Below are 20,503 nucleotides of genomic sequence, written 5' to 3' on the forward strand. Positions count from 1 at the left end.
ATTGTTTTGCAAGAAATACATGACAACGTTTGTGATTCATTTCCGAGACATTTTCCAACAAGAAGCGCTCAAGGACATATACTGAACGTGACTTACAGGCGGGGTGCAACCCAAATCTCGTTATTTCTATATGTTCATATGAACCGATGAGCGAGCCATATATTGCATGCGATTTAAACCACAGGCAGGGCACAACGCAAATCTTGTTATTCCTTAACTGTACATATGAACCAATGAACGAGCCATATATTGCACATGACTTATTACAGGCAGGGCACAACGCAAATCTTGTTATTCCTTAACTGTACATATGAACCAATGAACGAGCCATATATTGCACTGGACTTATTACAGGCGGGGTGCGAAACAAATCTTGTTATTTCCTAACTGTACATATGAACCAATAAACTAGCCATATATTGCATGTGACTTATTACAGGCAACGTCAATAGCCACGAGTTCAAATGGCGGGAAATCTTGTTTAATACCGTTGACCATAGGAATCCCCAGGGTAATCCCGTGGGTAAGTACAATATTTTCAAATGCGATATAATTCCCCCCCCCCCCCCCTATCCAAAGGCAAAAATTGTCTTACAATCTCGAATAACCTCCCACATTGACCCTGGTTTGCCAGGGGTCAACCCATGGGGAAAGCCGCTGATCCACACATTATTTACAGATCCATGCCTACTACAAGCCAATTGTCCTTCAATGGGGCACATATTTTCCTGAATCTATATTGTATCATCCTCATGGCGCCTAGACTCACAATCTTGACATTCCCCAACTCCCACGTTTTGTTTTTCATGGGAAGACAAAAAAACTTCACGTCAACTTCAATTTGCCTCTCGTCATTCTCGTTATAAGTGAGTTCAATGTTAGTTAATTCTGCTGTCACTATATCCGATTCCTTCACTGCAGGTCCCGGATCGTGTGTTTCAACTGCTTTTTTAATCAATTCCACGAAATTTGAAGTGGATATTTTCTGCATATCCGCATAACGTTTCTCTGCTAACATCTCAGAAGTCACTGTTAATGCCTTCTTGGCACCTCGTAAAAACTCCTCCTCTTCAAACTCTCGGTCAAAATATGTCTTTAGTAAGTGCAAGTGTATCTTGAGCGAGCACCACGTAAGGAAACTCTCGCTAGCAGCCGTAGCGAAATCTTTGATTTTACCTATTGGGTTGTCTTTGCTATCCCTCTCGTCAGGTCTATAACTTTTTGGCGTCCAATCACGAAATAGCCCACTATTTGTCGTGAACTCCCGACAGATGCTGTTATTTACCGTAGGTGCAAATATTCCTGCATGTTGTAGTAGTATTCTCCTTGGTATTTTTGATTGAAATAATATTTGCCTTCGAAAGACTTTCATAAGGGAGGCCGCCATCTTTAAAATACCTAAGCCACAGGGTTACCAAAGCATTGTTATTTCATACACTGTGGAGTATGGGGGTAGAGTCTGGATAAGGTTTTTAGTGGGTCCTCAAAAGTCTCCTTCGATATGCAATATGGTGGCTTCTTCTTGCAACAAAAGCACTATACGATAAATTAACCTTAACATAAACAAATGTGCTGATAATGAATTTGGTTCTATTTATTTTCATTGTACAAAAATATTGTTTCTACTACCCCTCCCCCAATATTCCGGCGAATTCTATTTTGGTGCTAAATACATCACATCTTTCAAGTCATCGAAACATCATGTGAGTTGCTGTGGCTGAACACATTTTCCGCTTCGTCTTTCCTGGCGTGAATACACAGTAAGTTACGTAACAGAGAGCAAAGCCTCAGCCGATCTGTTTAGCGATAAGTATAAGTAGTAATAGAACTTTAAATCGAGTTGAAAGCCGGGATATTTTTGGGTTACTAATTTGTGGTTGTTTGTTTATCTATGTTCAGAAAAACTCTAATATCTTGTTTAGAAAATAGGCTAGGTTAATGATAATTTGCATGAATGCTGCTCAAGATATTGTGTTCTTTTTATCACCAATATGCTACCGTCAATACAGCTTTGGGTAAGATTCAAGAGTAGAAACTGAAATAATGCAATGAATTGAACAAGAGCGAATCTAGGGCATTGAATTAAACATATCCTGATGAATTGTCCATAATTAACAGATGGTCTATTGGTGGGGGTGTTACAGAAAACACAGGAAACGGGGGAGGGTGTTGAATCAGCTACAACATAACTGGAGATCTAAAAAACAAACAACCTTGACGTTTTAACACTCCCAGACCCCCCTCCCCCCACCCCTAGGGCTCCAACCCCCTCTCGCTTTCCCCATATACGGCATTGTGTTCTTGTACAAAGTTATGTAATGTAATTGTATTTGTAATGCGTTGTGTTCTAGGTTTCCTGGCCATATCTACATCTGACCTCTAAAACACCATAGGATAAAAGAAACTTATGCAAGTCAAGGGATAAAGCCACCATGTCAAAGGCCAGGCATTTTCTGCTCCTGTTCTGGAAAAACTGGACTCTTGGTAGACGTGCACCTGTTAGAAGCTTTTTTGAGATTTGTTTTCCTCTGTTTTATATTGTTCTACTGGTTCTTCTCAGAGCTTTTCTGATAAAAGATCACCAAAAAGAGCAATCAAACTATCCACAATTTCAAGTGAATAAATTGCCTAAAGGACTAATTGAAAAATCATGGAATTTTGGATATTCACCAAACACCTCAGATGTTCAGACAGTTATGCAAAATGTTGCTAAAAACTTGGGATTCAAAATGGATAGTTATTCAGGTTTTAAGACAGAAGATGAAATGGTTACATTTCTGGTTAATGCAGCAGCTATGAATTCTTTCCTTGGTGGTGTATATTTTGAGACCACTCCTAACAACTCCTTTGTCAACTACAAAATCAGACTCAGCTCTAGAGCTCGGAATTCAAAGAAAAGTAAATTTAGAAAATTTGGAGGTGACCCTACCACTGCCTGGAATACACAGTTTACATTTCCAGTCTTCCAGGTTCCTGGCCCAAGAAGTCCTAATGCAACTCATGGTGGACCACCTGAGTACTACGATGAGGGATTTCTGGCCATCCAGCATGCCATTGACAAGTCCATTCTAGAGTATAAGGGTGTTGATATCTTTAATAACTTAACAATAGGCCTCAGGCGTTACCCCTACCCTGCCTACCTGGATGACCCATTTATACTGGTCATACAGCAGACGCTACCATTGCTGTTGATGTTGTCTTTGGTAGTTACTGCACTCTATATTGTCAAGGATATTGTCCATGAAAAAGAGAGAAAATTGAAGGTAAGCAGGCAGTTATATTTTACCTCCAGTGTACAGAGCAAGTTATGCTAGAAGAGGCGTAGTTGGGTGGGGGGGGGGGGGGGGGGGTTCTTGACCGTAGCCAAAAGAATTATACATTTGTTAGACAGATCCAGGAAGGTTTATGGATACATGGTGGCTTTGGTGGTTAGCACACTAGGCTCTTCCATGTTCTGATTTCGAATCCCGGCTCTTAATTCTGGCACTTTTCTGGATTCAGGCCTGGATTTCAATGAAACAACAAACCCAGAAGTCATCTCCTAAATGCCTCACTCATAATTTTAAAGGGAATTTGAAGAATAAGAGTAGATACTAAAATTGTTGTCCATAGATGAACATTCTTGTTTATCTTTTTTTCAAGGAATCCCTTAAGATGATGGGTCTATCCGGATGGCTTCACTGGCTGGCATGGTTCACCAAGTACTTCATTTTCATTCTCTTCACCGTCATCATTGCCTCCATTCTCTTCACAACAAAATTCAACTCTAATGGAAAAATCCTCAACAAAAGTGACCCAAGCGTTATATTTGTTTTTCTTCTCCTCTTCGCTGTATCGTCCATCATGTTTTGCTTCCTTGTCAGTGTTTTCTTCTCGAAGGCAAACATCGCAGCAGCCGCTGGTGGCATCATCTGGTTCTGCTCGTACATCCCATACTTTTTCGTATCTCAAAACTATGATAACATGTCTATAGGCCTTAAACTGCTCTCATGTATACTGTCTAACTGTGCGATGGGCATGGGGTCGTTACTGATAGGTAAATTTGAAGGGCGTGGCACAGGGGTACAATGGAGTAACATTAATGAAGGGGTGTCTGTTGATGACACTATGACATTAGGTCTAGTCATGTGGATGATGGTCGGAGACTGTTTGTTGTATGGTGTCATTACCTGGTATATCGAGGCAGTGTTCCCAGGTGAATATGGTACACCACAAAGATGGTACTTCCCTTGTTTGCCGAGCTACTGGTGTGGAAAAAATAGACCGGTAAGGGTATATCTATCGGTATCTACTTATTCCCTCTTTCTCTCTGAAGCCTCTTCTGTATACATAGTGTTTTTTCGCTTTTATGTAAGCAACAGCAGCATTCAAATGGAATTAAATGTTTAGTATTTGCTAGCTGGAACTGACATTAGGAAACATTATCAAATGCGCTTCACAAGCTACTGACTTTACTCAACAGTGTGTTTATACGGAATGCTCCTCTTAGTTTACAATCCTGAGTGAATGTTAGTTTGTAAGCACTGTCTTTAAAGATGGTACTATGTGACCAGCATTTGTTTTTTCGTCCCCCAATAATGATGCCTGTGGTTTGAGACGGGACCTCCGGCTTAACGACCTTATCCGAGAAGACGAGAAAGATTCACAATCCCAAATGTAGAGAGCCAGGTTTTTTTGCCTCTGAAAAAATCCCAAGTTGCCCTTAACCTTGTCCTCTTGCTTGAGAGACGAAGCCCGAACCACTGAGACTTCGCGCCACTCTCTGTTTTGAATATTTCCACTTTATTTGGCAGGATGGAGATAATGATTTTCACAATGGGCACCTGCCTAATGCCTCTACAGAGTTTCTTGAAAAGGAACCAAGCCGCCTTCATGCTGGGGTTGTTATCAACTCCTTAAAGAAAGTCTTCTCTGAAAATGGTAAGACATGACATCTGTATAGGGCGTAGGTCACCCGCGTATAGCTTTCATTGTTTGACGTAGACTGGACATAGGTGCTGATCTGCTACAAGGCTTTAACTAGCACCGTTACTCTTTTGGTATAACGCCATTCTAAAGTCTGATGGCTACTGAAGGATCAAGTTCGAGAGCCAGCATGATAGGCAAGATAGTACCAGAAAACATTAGTGTAGTGAAGGTGAGATCATTGTTTTTTTTTTGTCAACAGGAAAAAAAGTCGCAGTGGATGGAGTGTCTTTGAATATGTACGAAGGTCAGATAACAGCTCTCCTTGGGCATAATGGCGCGGGCAAGACGACACTTATGTCGATGCTGACCGGGCTTTTCCCACCAACCTCGGGGAATGCTGTCGTCAATGGATGTAGTATTACAGATGACATTTCTGGCGTGCGCAGTAGCCTTGGTATGTAATTGTGTCTTTAATGGATCTAACTTACTAAATACTTATTAACTCTAGCTTCCCAACATGGAAAGTTTGAATACCTCGCTAACTATAACTTGTTGTGTTACCAGGTCTCTTTCCCCAACGCAAAGTGCTGTTTAACCACCATACCAACTCTATATTCTTATCGTGGGGTTTTGTTTGCATTGACCACCTTACTAACTCTAAAATGTTGCGTTCCCATGTCTCTGCCCTCCAACATGACATGCTGTTTGATCCCTTTACTAAGTCTACCTTATTGCATTCCCAGATCGCTGCCCCCAACATGACGTGCTGTTTGATCCCTTTACTAAGTCTACCTTATTGCATTCCCAGATCTCTGCCCCAAACATGACGTGCTGTTTGACCCCTTTACTAAGTCTACTTTATTGCATTCCCAGATCTCTGCCCCCAACATGACGTGCTGTTTGATCCCTTTACTAAGTCTACCTTATTGCATTCCCAGATCGCTGCCCCCAACATGACGTGCTGTTTGATCCCTTTACTAAGTCTACCTTATTGCATTCCCAGATCTCTGCCCCCCAACATGACATGCTGTTTGATCCCTTTACTAAGTCTACCTTATTGCATTCCCAGATCTCTGCCCCTAACATGACGTCCTGTTTGATTCCTTTTCTAAGTCTACCTTATTGCATTCCCAGATCTCTGCCCCCCAACATGACGTGCTGTTTGATCACCTTACTAAGTCTACCTTATTGCATTCCCAGATCTCTGCCCCCAACATGACGTTCTGTTTGATCACCTTACTAAGTCTACCTTATTGCATTCCAAGGTCTCTGCCCCCAACATGACGTTCTGTTTGATCACCTTACTAAGTCTACCTTATTGCATTCCCAGGTCTCTGCCCCACAACATGACATGATGTTTAATCCCTTTACTAAGTCTACCTTATTGCATTCCCAGATCTCTGCCCCCAACATGACGTGCTGTTTGATCACCTTACTAAGTCTACCTTATTGCATTCCCAGATCTCTGCCCCCAACATGACGTTCTGTTTGATCACTTTACTAAGTCTACCTTATTGCATTCCCAGATCTCTGCCCCCAACATGACGTCCTGTTTGATCACCTTACTAAGTCTACCTTATTGCATTCCCAGGTCTCTGCCCCCAACATGACGTGCTGTTTGACCGGCTCACCGTGGAAGAGCACCTGTGGATGTTTGGTCTGCTGAAAGGCTGCACTTTGAAGGGTGTCATGAGGGAGGTGGACTCCATGATTACCCGAGTGGGGCTAGTAGACAAGAGACACACCCAGACCCGCGCCTTGTCCGGAGGAATGAAGAGGAAGTTGTCTGTTGGCATCGCTCTGATCGGAAACTCTAAGGTGAGTCGAATGTAAGGAGTGTTTGCATCGAAGACGTTATTACGTGCGATATATCACATATGATTTCAATACTCTGTTTGCAAAAGGTGAGTCGAATCGAAAAGGTGCTACATAAAAGAAATGTTTTCGAGGTGGTTGTTACGTGCTATATATCACATCTGTGGTATCCACTCTGATTTGAAACTCTAACGCACTTGTCACGCCATAGAGTGCTTGAATGTAACGCTCATGCCACGTCGCAGTGTACTTAGATGTAACGCACCTGTCACGTCACAGAGTGCTTAAATGTAATACAATCTGTCACTCCACGGAGTACTTGTATGTAACGCACTGGTCACGTCACAGGGCGCTTTTATGTAACGCACTTGTCACGCCAGGTTGTGATGCTAGACGAGCCCACCTCGGGTATGGACCCATCCGCTCGTCGCTTCACGTGGGAACTTCTTCAGCAGGAGCGCCAGCACCGTACCATCCTTCTCACCACGCACTTCATGGACGAGGCCGACCTCCTGGGTGATCGCATCGCCATTATGGCAGAAGGCCATATCAAGTGCTGTGGTAGCTCGCTCTTCTTGAAAAATAAATACGGAGTGGGTTATCACATGGCTGTGGTGAAGGGACCATCATGCAACGCTGGTAAAGTGACGGAGGTTGTACAGAAATTTGTGCCTACTGCTCAATTGGAAAGCAACGTAGGTGAGTATACTCAATGATACTCACTTAAGGATACTCACTCCCTGTAACTTGTCGTATAAACGTGCTTACTACCCAATTCGTATGCAAAGGATACTCGCTTAAGGATACTCGCTACCCTGTCCCTTGACGTATAAACGTGCTTACTACCCAATTCGTATGCAAAGGATACTCGCTTAAGGATACTCGCTACCCTGTCCCTTGTCGTATAAACGTGCCTACTACCCAATTCGTAAGCAAAGGATACTCGCTTAAGGATACTCGCTAGCCTTACATTTGCTAACTGCTAGCTGCCCAATTGAGAAGCAACGTAAGTGAGTATACTCACTTAAGAATACTCGCTACCCTTACATTTGCTAACTGCTAGCTGCCCAATTGATAAGCAATGTAAGTGAGTATACACAAGTTGTTTTTAAACTGTTCTTTGTCGTGTTGACAATGGAGCTGTTAGTAAAAGTTATTTATATAGCTATCGTAATGCCTTGGTGCAAATATTAGCAATGGGAGAGCCGCATAACAACACGTTTGTCTTTTGTATGCCTTAATTGCAGGAGTTCTCCGTGTTCCTGTTTAATGTCATTTAGAGTCTTGTGTTAAATTGGAGAGCAACGTGATAACGTTTCTTGTGCTTGTCTATTGAGCTAAAAGTTGCAGGCACCCTTTTTATCATAATTCCGTCGGTCCTGTGGTCTAGTATGCCAACATCAAAACTATGAAACGCTCTTGTATCCAGGTGCCGAGCTCTCATACATTCTCCCAAGCGAGGCGACCGGTCGGTTTGAAGAGTTGTTTACAGAGCTCGAGACACGTGGTACAGAGCTCGGGATCATGAGTTTTGGAGCGTCTGTCACCACTATGGAGGAAGTGTTCCTTAAAGTCGGGGAAGAAATGGATGACTCGATTACCAAGATACTACAGAATCAGGACGGTGATGAGCCAAGAGAACAGGAACCAGGTAGGGGTGGGTATTCTCACTGCGCATTGCTGTAGGATGTTTTCACTAAACGCCGAGTCGTGGTCGCCATCTTGTTTTGTTCTGGCGGCGCGAAAGCTGGAACGCGCGCATATTTTGTCACTCGCGCCAAGCTAGCGCGGCCAAAAACACAGCGCATAGCGAAACCAACAGCTGGTAAACGCTTGCAAGCAAGCTATAGGGTGGTTTGACAGAAACCCGTCAAAGTTTAGGCCTAGGTAAACAGTTTAAGGCTTTTAACTGACGGAAGCCAGAATTTACTTGTCGCTTGGATACTATGAGGATAAAATCGGAGATTACTCAAAATCTAAGGGACACTGCATGCTCAAAGCAAGTACGCGGATGCTTGCGGGTGCTAGAAAATAATTATGATCAAATATATCCCATTTCTTTTCCTTGCAAAAGCGTTGGGTATGTTTATTTGGATGTAAATTTAGACTGACAGGTGCAAGCGGTTCATATCTGATTCTCGGCACAATTAGGCCGGCGGTGTGGATGGCTAGGCCGTACCCGACTCACATTACCTATTTATAGACCAGGCTGACATCGATCTGTCGATCTGTTAGTTTCAGATGATGTCCTTGAACATCAAATCGACATCAAAGACACCAATAACCTTGGCATCTTCAGCGGAGCATCTGGTCTACACTCAACGTCCCGTCGCAATGGCGGCCTCCAATTGGCCATCCAGCGATGGTACGCCATGTTTGTCAAGAAATTTCTTCACTCCAGGCGCCACAAGCTGTCAATCATCTCACAGCTCTTGCTTCCATTGGTGTTTACGCTGATGGCGTTGATAAATGCCAAGACGTTTCCTCAACCAGAGGATTCACCGGCGTTACATCTTAACGTCAGCGACTTCGGCAAAAATGTGGTCTTGTACAAGGGCCCGACTGACAAATGGTAAGCACTCGACACAACATCTCAATTGCAATGATTGGAAACAAATCTCGTATCTTGGATGGAATAATTAATCATACATTTTTTTTATTATCGTTTCACGAGTCAATTTTGTCGACAACATAATAATATCTACATATTCTAATGAAAATAGTCTCTAGATCTATGATAGCACTGTTCAAAGAAACAGGCGACGAACGTCATAATGTGAAAAGGGTCTATTTTATTTGATAACAAAAGGTCGATCGCAATGATAGATACTCCTTTCTCGTCGTCCATAAACCTGGCTCAATAATTGATAGCTCTTTCTCGTCTCCAAAATGCCAAGCGCAATGATTGGCAGTCCTTTCTCGTCTCAAATAGGCCAAGTGATTGACAGCCCTTTCTCGTCTCCTATAGGCCAAGCGCAATGATTGACAGCCCTTTCTCGTCTCTTATAGGTCAAGCGCAATGCTTGATAGCCCTTTCTCGTCTCCCATAGGCCAAGAGCAATGATTGACATTTCTTTCTCGTCTCCTATAGGTCAAGCGCTATGATGTACGCAAGGTCATACAAGGACCAGTTCATTGGAAGTGAGGCCAAGACAGTCTTGGTTCGGGATAACATGAGTGACTTTATCATTGCTGAAGGAAAACGTATTGGTCTGGGGACTTTCAACCTGCATCACCTCGTGGCGGCCTCGTTCACCCAGGAGGATGCAAGCTTAGGTAAGTTATTGTACCTGTTAGAATAAGTGTCTACCCCAAATAAGCTCTTCGCCTAGACGTGTTGCACTTTATAGATGACGGGGGGGGGACTACGTTAGAAGGGGAGTACTTCCCATCACAACATTTTATTATTGAAATTTTGTGTCATTGTTCTATGAGGATTTATACCCGTTGATAAAAAGCATTTTTTTACTAGAGATGAAACGAAAAATGTACCTTGCTATTGGTAAATATGTCCTGAACTTTGGAATATTTCTTAGTGAATGTGACAGCATGGTTTAACAACCAAGCCTTACATTCCACCGCCGTCGCACTGGCTGCAGTACACAATGGCCTTCTGCAAAACGCACTCGGGAGAAATCACTCCATCAGTACGACAAACCACCCACTGCCTCGCACAACCAAGGACACCATCGACGATCTTAGCAGGTAAAGCTTGGTTCACACGAAGACACTTTCGTAGGCAAGGTAACACAACAAAGGACACTATCGACGATATCAGGTAAGGCGTGGTTCACAAGAAGGGACAATTGCAAGGCTTGGTTCACATTGAGGAACGTAAGGCTGGGCTCACACACAGGCAAAAATAATTCAATCAGACACTTTCGCCCATAGGTAAGGGTATAATCGATGTTGGGTGTTCTGAGGTAAGGCTTGGTACACGTGTTAGAATTTTTGGGCTCACACAGCTATGGACAACACCGATGATCTGAGTAGTTGAGCAAGGTAAAGCTGGATTGCACACAGAGAGGAGCCCTGATGCTGTTATCATTAGGCGAGGTTTTTTCTTACAAACTTAAATATCAACCCAACAGATATCAGTGTTATTGAAAACGCAATCTCCGCAAGGATCGATGTTAGCTCTGGTATTAGATATACCTTCTGAGATTAACTGGAATTTTTGAGTGCTTGTTGTCTAGCAACACTAAGGAAGAGCCATCTAAGCGCATTGTTTTTTTCTTACATTTGCAGGAATGGCGTGGGGTTCCTGATCTCATTCAACATGCTGTTTGGTATGGCGTTCCTGGCATCCAGCTTCGTGGTGTTCCTAGTCCAAGAGCGCACCAACAAAGCCAAACACGTCCAGTTCGTGAGTGGTGTCACGCCTATTGGTTACTGGACATCGGCGTACTTATGGGACATGATCAACTTCCTCATTCCTACTCTGTCCCTCATAATTCTTTTGGCAGCGTTCGATGTCCCCGCCTACCAGGGTATGTGAGATATGGTAACACTTTCAGTACTGAAGCTTTCAGGTTTTTAAAGACTTCATTGTATAACCCGCCTTCCTCCAGTCAATAGTAATTACAGCGTTTGATGTAGTTTGATCCTAACCCTCCCAGGTTAGTACTTCTGGGAACCTTATTCATTGCTGTCTATTCCTCCCAAATATTATAAGCTGCAACCTTGCCTCTTCAAGCACAGTATTTCATACCTAAGTTGTCAGTGCCTTTCCACCCCCCTACCGCAGCCGTTACATTTTTTTTAATCCTCTACAACGGAGAAACGCGACAGATGCGGGGAGGTCACTTTAAGGCTCGTTCTTGTCTCCGTGTTCCAGGACCTCGCCTGGGCTACACCTTCGTCCTATTGATGATCTACGGCTGGGCCGTCATTCCTCTTATGTACATCTTCTCCTTCGTGTTTCGTACCGCCGCCAACGCCTTCGTGATTCTCACAGTATTTAACATCATCACAGGCCTGGCGACCCTACTGACAGGTACGTGTCAATCACGCGATCACAGGCACGTGACAACCACGTCCTCAAAGATAACCAAGCCACTATCCCCGTGACAATATTAACGTGACACACACTATACCAGTGGCAATATGTACGTGACAGCAACTATACCAGTGACCATATGTACGTGACAGACGCTATACCCGTGACAATGTGTACGTGACAGCCATCATCCCCGTGACAATATTAACGTCACAGCCATTATCCCCGTAACAATATTAACTTGACAGCCACTATCCCCGTTACAATATTACCGTGACAGCCACTATCCCCGTGACAATATTAACTTGACAGCCACTATCCCCGTGACAATATTACCGTGGCAGCCACTATCCCCGTGACAATATTAACGTGACAGGCACTATACCCGTGACAATATTAACGTGACAGCCATCTACCCCGCGACAATGGGTGCGTGACAATCCGCTCAAGTTTATAGTGTTCTTTGCCTGATAGTGTTTATCCTGAGTATTCCTGGACTGGACTTGTTGGACGTGGCCGATGCCCTCAAATGGGCATTCCTTGTGCTGCCTAATTACTGCCTCGGGCAAGGGATCGGAGACATCTTCTCAAACTACGATAGTCTTACGATCTTTAATGAAGCCGTGGATGCGTGCGTCAAGGAGCTCGGCCCAACATTCCGCAACATATGCATCAAGACGATAGAACAGCTAGCAGGTAAGATAAACATAAAACAGCTAGCGGATAAGTAACCGTAACACAGCAAATAGGTAAATAACCGTAAAACAGCTAGCGGGTAAGTAACCGTAAAACCGCTAGCAGGTAAATAACCGGAGAAATGTTGGCGGATAAATAACCGTAACACAGCAAGCAGGTAAATAACCGTAAAACAGCTAGCGGGTAAGTAACCGTAAAACCTAGCAGGTAAATAACCGGATAAATGTTGGCGGGTAAATAACCGTAAAACAGTACAGCAAGCAGGTAAAATAACCGTAAAACAGCTAGCGAGTAAATAACCGTAAAACAGCTAAAAGATCATCAAATAGCTAGCAGGTAAAACCGTGAGTTTTTGGCGATGGTAATTGTAGTTAAAAAAAAAAAAGCTAGATCACGCATGCCATTTGAGACCTGCATTGTTCGTTTTTTTTTTTTTTAAAAAAGTCCACTAGATGCCAAACATACCCTGTACTGTGAAAACAAACTCTGTCAAATAAAGGGCCCCTACCCCAACCCGTCTCCTTCTACAGTGAAATAGTCCATCAATATCGATGTCTATCTTTCCAGGCTCCAGGCTGCAATTCCAAGACAATTACCTGGCCTGGGATAATCCGGGTATCGGCCGCTACCTGATCTTCATGTCGCTTGAGGGTCTTGTTTTCTTCCTGGTCGTCCTGGTCATCGAGTACGGCGTGTTTCGTAGACTGCTGCTCGTCTGTCGCCGCGGGTGTGAGGCCAAGGATCCGCAAATCGAACTGAACTCCAGCACGTGCACGGTGGAGGACGATGATGTGTTCGAGGAGAAGAAGCGCGTTGCTGCTGGCAACACTAGAGGTGACGTGCTGATCTTGGATGAGCTCACCAAGGTCTTCCGTGAGAAAATAGGTGAGGAAGAGCAACCACGAGGAATAGGGTTCGGCTAATCCAGAAATGCACCAGTCTGAGTTTATAACCTGCAGGGAGCAGTGGTTTTATCGTAGAAAATTTATGATTGCTCCTTTCACATTGGCCGAGCTGTTAGATTTTTCTTAGTATTTTTTACCTGGTTATTAATTTTTTTAAGGGGGGTGGTGGTGGTGGGGGGGGACTTGAAGGAAGCGACAATCAGATCAGGTGAAATCTAGATATAGAAAATTAAGGGACATTATTTCTATTGGGCTAAGTTCAAAAATCGTATTTTCCATGAACCGTATTCAGTACAAATACATTCAAATGAATCGAGTCGATTGTTTCATCTTCATCTGCGTACAATTGCATTAAATACGGCTCATGGATAATACGACGTTTGAACTTACGTTCAGGTACATCCTTTCCCCCCTCCCTTTCTCATCTTCAAAACTTTCTCCTTTTTCATTTTTCATGAGTCTGAGACATGATTCCATTATCTCATCACTTTTTTTTCTCATCAGGAGGTGCCTCTCTTCTAGCTGTCGATCATCTATCCCTGGGGGTACCCATGGGGGAGTGTTTTGGTCTTCTTGGGATTAATGGTGCAGGGAAGACCACGACCTTTAGGATGCTGACTGGTGACGAGACGATGACCTCAGGGACGGCCACGGTGGATAACTACGATATACGACGCAATATGAACCAGGTGAGGAAAATAAGGCAACAGGAGCCTCGCTTGTAACTCGCTGCATCAAGTGCGCGAAGGATCACGGGTATGGCGCTATGCAATAGGCGCAGGGCGCTATGCATGATAGGTAGGAAGCGATGCATGACGGATAGGAAGAGGTGCATTATAGGTAAGGCGAGGTGCATGATGGGTATGAATATCTGTATGATTGACACAACCCGTGCATACCATGTTCGGCAGCCTATCTGGTATTGCCAGATAGACTGATGACCCTTGCATACCAGGTTCGGCAGCGTATCGGCTAATGTCCTCAGTTCGGGGTAGTACTTGGTATACTACGATTACATGTTACCCTTGCCATTAACCTAAATTACCCCCTTTGAATACCAGGTACGGCAGCATATCGGCTACTGTCCTCAGTTCGGGTAGTACTTGATATACTATGATTACATGCTACCCTTGCCATGACACTACATTGCCCCCTCTGTATACCAGGTACGGCAGAGTATCGGCTACTGTCCTCAGTTCCGGTAGTACTTGATATACCACTATTTTATCTTACCCTTGCCATGACACTACAATGCCCCTTTGTATACCAGGTACGGCAGCGTATCGGTTACTGTCCTCAGTTCGATGCACTGATTGACCAGATGACAGGTCGCGAGGTGTTGTACATGTATGCGAGGCTAAGGGGGGTCCCGGAGCAGGATATCCCGGGTGCGATAGAAGAGCTTGTTGTCTCGCTACTCTTGACTGGTCAGGTGGATAAGCTCACCAAGAACCTCAGGTGAGTGCACAGTGAAGATATAAAAATAGAATCAAAAAGCCCAAACTGTCGTGATCTCGTACCAGAACAATGAATACAATACACCAAAAAAACTGGAATTCGACTCTGCCAAATTTTCGTCTTTACTAAGACTTCTTCAGGGCAGTCTGCCCGGAAAAAAAGGTATAAAAGGTATAGTAAAACAAAAACTATAGTTTTGAGAGCTAACCTAAACAGGTTTTGGGTTGAATGGTGCTTAAACAGGTTTTGGGTTGAATGGTGATTAAATACTCTTTTGTCATTGTTAACGTTTGAACATACACCGGTTTAATTGCAAGGAAACTTGTCTAATATTTCATTGGAAATATTTGATTGAACTATCTCAGGCACTCGCTGGGATTAGCCGATGTTAATAGATGCTTTATATATGCTTTATGTGACTCGCTATTGTGCAGTGGAGTATAATAGCGGCGTGATCTGCCTTGAGGCCTCTTAATTAAGTCTCTTAAAATGTGTTAATCTTCTTAACAGGTAAATCTCATTTTTGACCTATCCCCCCTTGTGGACCACCAGTACAAAAAAAATAAGAATATAATAAAGTGAGAATAACTGCAGATTTAACTTGCTGGGCATATTTTTAAATGTTCATTTCCCCAATGCGAACACCAGGGAGGTTTAGGGGATAGATTTGAAACTGTTAGAAGGCGATCCCTGCGCTCTGATTGGCTAAATGGTCTGCGCTCTTTTTGGCTAAATGATCTGCGCTCTGACCGGCTAAGTGGTTTTTAAATTACAATTCCGCTTCACCTTAACCAATTTCTCGAACAAAAAAATGGCCTTCTGGCACTTGTTTGAGCTATGAGTTTTCGAAATACACGAAAAGAATTAAATTTGCAGAAAAGGTGATTTTCTAATGCGGCTGTTGCGTGTGCTCACATCTCAAGCTTGGTCCTCTCCGCTCCTCACGGTAAATACTGCCAACAGGATTCTGAACACCTGGGGGTGTTTATATGGCGAGATGAATAATTAATGATGGATTAATAAAAAAGACAATGCGTTCTGCTCAGCTGGTTTCTGCTCTTACTCCATATATTTTGTTAACAAATTTACATGGTGTTTTTAACCCTTTTTTTATTACTCTAAAGATCCAGTGCATTATTATCGTATTCTACGTAGCGTTTTTTAAGTGGTTTTTTTTTTATCATATTCTCCTTTGCTTACAACCCCCATGTATTGCTTTAGCCCCGTGTATTCTACGTAGTGTTTGTGAGATGCATTGTTTTTTGTTTTGTTTTTTTAATCAAATTTTCCTCTTCTCGTAAACCCCATGCTCGTATTATCCCCAATGTCCAACAAAATGCAATTTTCAATGCGATTTTTTAAAATATTTTTGTGACTACGTAACATAAAAAGCCCATTTCTAAAGTTTTCTTATAAATCTTTGTGATGTATATTTAGAGGGATTTCAGGTATGCTTTACATGCCATATTTTTATAGCATTCTCCCCGTTTTATGGCATACTAACAAGAGCTTAGTTCTTCTGTTCACTTGGTCATCGTCGGATTATCAAGGTAGCCTCATTATCCTTTTCACTGCTCGCCTTAACTCTCGGTTTCTCATGGTGTATATCAAAGGATTCGCAATTGCGCTAATGAATATCAAAAGAGTTAACCAAAGCCATAGATTTTCCAGGTCCTCTTCCGTATTTGTAAGATATGTATATATACTAAGGACGCAGTTGGGTCCAAATGTTAACAAGAACGTACCGGCAATAATAGCGAAAGTCTTTGCGGCCTTGCTATTTCTTAAGGAACTTTGCAATCGGTTTTGACCTTCCGTAGAACAAGCATTATAAGTTACGCTTATACGGTTTCTTGAGATAGCGACGATGTGAGCATAGCTAACCATAATAATGCTGAATGGAAGTATGAGGGTCGTTGATGTGACAGTAAGCCACAGCACCACTATATCGTCTTCACTCAGAAACAACACGGGCATCGCAAACGCCGCTGATGAGACCCAAACCATGAAAATGGCGCACCAGTATCTCGAGTTCGTAGCGTACAACTCGTACTTCAGAGGCCAGCGTATGTAAGCATACCGGTCTAGAGTCACGGCGGACATGCTAAACGTCGTGCTAACCATGTTTTGAATGAAAAAAATGTCGTCGGCGCTAGTGTACTGACAAGACGCGTAAATATGGGATAACACAGGGCTCAATACTAGCCCCACTGTTAGGTCGGCTACGCAGAGAGACCATAAGACGTAGTGTGATGGGTTTTGTCGTAAGCTGTGACTTTTTGAAATAGTAAAAATGATAATACTATTAAGTAGAATCGCCAGTAATCCGCAGGCGCTGCACAAACAGAAGTAGAAGATATCTACGGCTGTGAATGGTGCTAAGCAATTTCCGTACGTCCCGTTCCCCGGGTTAAACTCATCCATGTTTCCTACCCTCTGCTGTATAGAGCTATGGCAGAATGAGAAGTGATACTACAATATGCAAAAAAGTTTAAGTCATATTATAGAGCCGCAGCTGTTCATATCACGGAATAGAGGTGTTTTATTGTGATCGCATAATTACAAAGGAATATCAATGAATTCGATTTATATCTTCGCTTATTAAATTTTCGAATTAATGAAAACTGTGCTTTTAAATCGTTTCTTCGTTAACCATGGTAACTATAGATGATACTCAGTTAACCACTGGCGCAGTACCCGCCTTTGTGTTGTGTTGGATTTTTCTGTCTTTGTTGAAGGTGGTCTTGCTGTAGGAGGATTTTCGTCGGACTAAGAAAACTTGAAGATAACCTTATCTTTTGCGTTTTTTTACCATCTGTTGTTTTCTCTTAGAGCGCAGTGTGAATCATACTGAATGATTATTTAAATCCCGCTTCTTTGCTAGTCTAATGATGTTATCAATATATTCAACTTTTTTATTAGAACCGCTAGCCTTGGTTTTTCACCAAGTTTTAATAAGATGCTAAGATCATGTCGCGGCGCAAAGGCAACAAAATACATGTTTGTTACTGCGATGCGTTCTGAAATGCAGAATCAAAATTGTGTTTCATAATTAATAGCAACCCTAAATATTTTATAGCTGTTAATCATTTGTGCAGTTTCTTCCATACTTAACTGCGTATATATTTTTATATACACTAAAATTTAATAACATTTTCAGCCTTTAAATGCTTCAAAAATAAGAACGGCCCAGCCTCAACTGAAAATTAGACAAAGCAAATTAGAAAATAGCGAATGAACGAACATAACGAAAGGAACGAAATAACCAAACGAACAGACTCATAGCCAAGCCGCAATAAATTCATTCATTATTGCCCGTGTTGCTTTTCAAATATTTGTTTTCTTAAACTCATAGAAATTAACACTGGATAAAAAGTGTCGCGTGCCCTTATGTTTATTTTCACTTTCGAGGGAAATGGAGACGTAAAAGGTTTGCCTGGGAAAATCGTGTGAAAATATATTGTTAGTATTTGCTTTTTTACGTGGTCTGAATGTGCCACACAAATTTCCACGCTTATTATTTGTTAATTTTATCTTTTATTTTATTTTTATTATTTTATTTTTTGCTGATGACTGGTCAAATGCCTTATGTAGCGACTGGCCTAATGCCTTATGTAGCGACTGGTCTAATGCCTTATGTAGTGAATGGTCAAATGCCTTATGTTGCTACTGGTCTAATTCCTTATGTAGTGACTGGCCTAATGCCTTATGTAGCGACTGGCATAATGCCTTATGTAGTGACTGGTCAAATGCCTTATGTAGCGACTGGCCTAATGCCTTATGTAGCGACTAGTCAAATGCCTTATGTAGTGACTGGCCTAATGCCTTATGTAGTGACTGGCCTAATGCCTTATGTAGTGACTGGTCAAATGCCTTATGTAGCGATTGGCCTTATGCCTTATGTAGTGACTGGTTTACTGCCTTATTTCATTTCAGTGGCGGCAACAAGCGGAAGCTGAGCACCGCAATAGCCCTGGTGGGGGACCCCCCTGTGGTATTTTTGGACGAGCCCACAACGGGTATGGACCCTGTTGCACGGAGACTATTATGGGATGCGCTGTCACGTGTTCGCGCAGAGGGACGGTGCATCATAATTACGTCACACAGGTAATTTGCGTACTTAAGCGACAAGATGAAGGAAAAAAGTTTTATAAAAACTCATTTCACATCAAATTAGGCCGAAAACTCATAGAAGTACTTAGCGGGTAACAGCAAACAAAATATCAAATGCGACGTTTGTCATTTTCATGCGGCTTTTTTTTATTGATGTCTGTAGTTTTAGTCATGGCGTCCACATATAACGCGAAGTTGAAAAGAGAAAAAAAATCACTGAATAAGCCAAAGTCTTGAGTGTGCATTTTGGCCTCATGGCAAATTTCATTCCTCCTGCCCTTGGCGTAGTTTTAGTGGTTTAATTTACAAGCCTGTGAAAGGTGGCCACGGTAGCGCGCGTCATTCAGTAATTCACTTATTCAAGTCCTGCTTGTTTTAGCATGGAGGAGTGCGATGCCCTGTGTACACGTCTCGCCATCATGGTAAACGGCCGGTTCAAATGTCTAGGCAGCCCGCAGCACCTCAAGACTAAGTTTGGCGAGGGCTTCACCCTATTGGCTAAAGTAGGGGGCATGCCTCCCGACACTGGACCGCTGAAAGAGTTCATCGAGGGCTCATTTCCCGGTAGCATCTTGAAGGATGAGCATCTAGGGATGGTGAATTACCATATCACTGATACTAGCGTCACGTGGGCACAGGTGTTCGGAACGATCGAGAGGAACAAGCTGGAGTATGACATAGAGGACTATTCCGTTAGCCAGACGACTTTGGAACAGGTTTTTTTGAACTTCGCTCGCGGCCAGAGGCAGGAAGATGAGTAGAGTGTGCGGCAATAGGGGAGGGGGTGGGAGTGGAGTGTTCTAGAGAGGTGCAGGCATGGGAACTACTCCATTACTCAGACTACCCTAGAGTAGGTCTGTTTTAACTTAGCTCGCAGCCAGAGGTAAAATGAAGAGTAGAGAAGATGAGTAGAGCGGCGGTGATAAACTGAGGGTGTCTGTGTGTATGTTTTTGTGTGTGTGTGTGTGGGGGGGGGGGGGGGGGGGGGAGGAGGGTTCAATGCTACAGGTTTGGAAACTACCTCTTTGATCAAACTTTAGGTTTTAAAGCCCCATTGGCAACCAAAGCGATTGTTGTTGTTTTAAATTTGCGCCATTGTCTTGCGAGCGATTTGAATGGAGGACTATAATACGCATAATTATTCACTACCGACACTAGAGGTGGTGTTTTATCATGTTTTCGCCGGTGAAGAAAGCCACAGTTTTTAGGAAGACAAGAACATATAACGTAACAAAGAAACGACCAAGCAATGCGTGCTTCAGGATAAGGATAATTGACAAATAAAGATTGATGTCATCGGGAAAGATGTTGATTTATTCCACGCGGTCACTCAAACTTGAAACTATTCTTTGTTTATCACTAATAAGTACTATAACCTGTAATTATAACTCTAGGTGAATAACCATAAAGCGAGAAGTCGAGGAGAATATATGCCGAACACATAGAAAGTATATATTTCGCTGCTATGATTTGCAATAAATTCGGGCAAATTCTACTTACGGCAAAACTTCTACATATTGTTTGTTCCTCTTTGCATTTTCAGGGTTGCATCGAGGCTCACCTTTAAATCGAATCTGCCATTTTATATTCCCTCTATATCTAAATAAGT

The 20,503-nt window shown here is 42.8% G+C and overlaps 2 protein-coding genes across 5 annotated transcripts; one reads left to right on the forward strand and one right to left on the reverse strand.

Moving 5' to 3' along the window:
- The first annotated feature begins 1,626 nt into the window (after nucleotides 1–1,626).
- On the forward strand, nucleotides 1,627–20,198 carry LOC5520265 (phospholipid-transporting ATPase ABCA3-like). Of its 4 annotated transcripts, none has more exons than XM_048719934.1 (19): nucleotides 1,627–1,760; nucleotides 2,352–3,263; nucleotides 3,643–4,266; nucleotides 4,794–4,920; nucleotides 5,168–5,362; nucleotides 6,500–6,726; nucleotides 7,104–7,422; nucleotides 8,153–8,380; nucleotides 8,959–9,295; nucleotides 9,815–9,999; nucleotides 10,260–10,428; nucleotides 10,972–11,213; nucleotides 11,561–11,719; nucleotides 12,197–12,418; nucleotides 12,986–13,303; nucleotides 13,828–14,012; nucleotides 14,594–14,781; nucleotides 18,718–18,888; nucleotides 19,274–20,198. In XM_048719934.1, the coding sequence occupies exons 2-19, from the start codon at nucleotides 2,433–2,435 to the stop codon at nucleotides 19,653–19,655; spliced, it is 5,109 nt and encodes a 1,702-aa protein (XP_048575891.1). In that variant the 5' UTR covers nucleotides 1,627–1,760; nucleotides 2,352–2,432; the 3' UTR covers nucleotides 19,656–20,198. The 4 variants fall into 4 exon arrangements, with proteins under 4 accessions (XP_048575891.1, XP_032221027.2, XP_048575893.1 ...); XM_032365136.2 differs by having other exon boundaries at nucleotides 8,153–8,374; XM_048719935.1 differs by lacking the exon at nucleotides 1,627–1,760 and adding an exon at nucleotides 1,795–2,015.
- Nucleotides 15,827–17,252, reverse strand: LOC116603622 (cannabinoid receptor type 1B). Its single transcript, XM_032365149.2, has one exon. The coding sequence runs from the start codon at nucleotides 17,203–17,205 to the stop codon at nucleotides 16,327–16,329; it is 879 nt and encodes a 292-aa protein (XP_032221040.2). The 5' UTR covers nucleotides 17,206–17,252; the 3' UTR covers nucleotides 15,827–16,326.
- Nucleotides 20,199–20,503: the final 305 nt, after the last annotated feature.

Source organism: Nematostella vectensis, chromosome 12 (assembly GCF_932526225.1).
Source record: "Nematostella vectensis chromosome 12, jaNemVect1.1, whole genome shotgun sequence".
Taxonomy (NCBI): Eukaryota; Metazoa; Cnidaria; class Anthozoa; order Actiniaria; family Edwardsiidae; genus Nematostella; species Nematostella vectensis.

Excerpts from the sequence above, each read along its gene's own strand:
- LOC116603622 (XM_032365149.2), bottom strand. The coding sequence starts at position 17,205 with ATGGATGAGTTTAACCCGGGGAACGGGACGTACGGAAATTGCTTAGCA.
- LOC5520265 (XM_048719934.1), top strand. The coding sequence starts at position 2,433 with ATGTCAAAGGCCAGGCATTTTCTGCTCCTGTTCTGGAAAAACTGGACT. Across the intron at positions 3,264-3,642 it reads AAAAAGAGAGAAAATTGAAG|GAATCCCTTAAGATGATGGG; the intron begins GTAAGCAGGCAG and ends CTTTTTTTCAAG. Across the intron at positions 11,214-11,560 it reads CGATGTCCCCGCCTACCAGG|GACCTCGCCTGGGCTACACC; the intron begins GTATGTGAGATA and ends TCCGTGTTCCAG.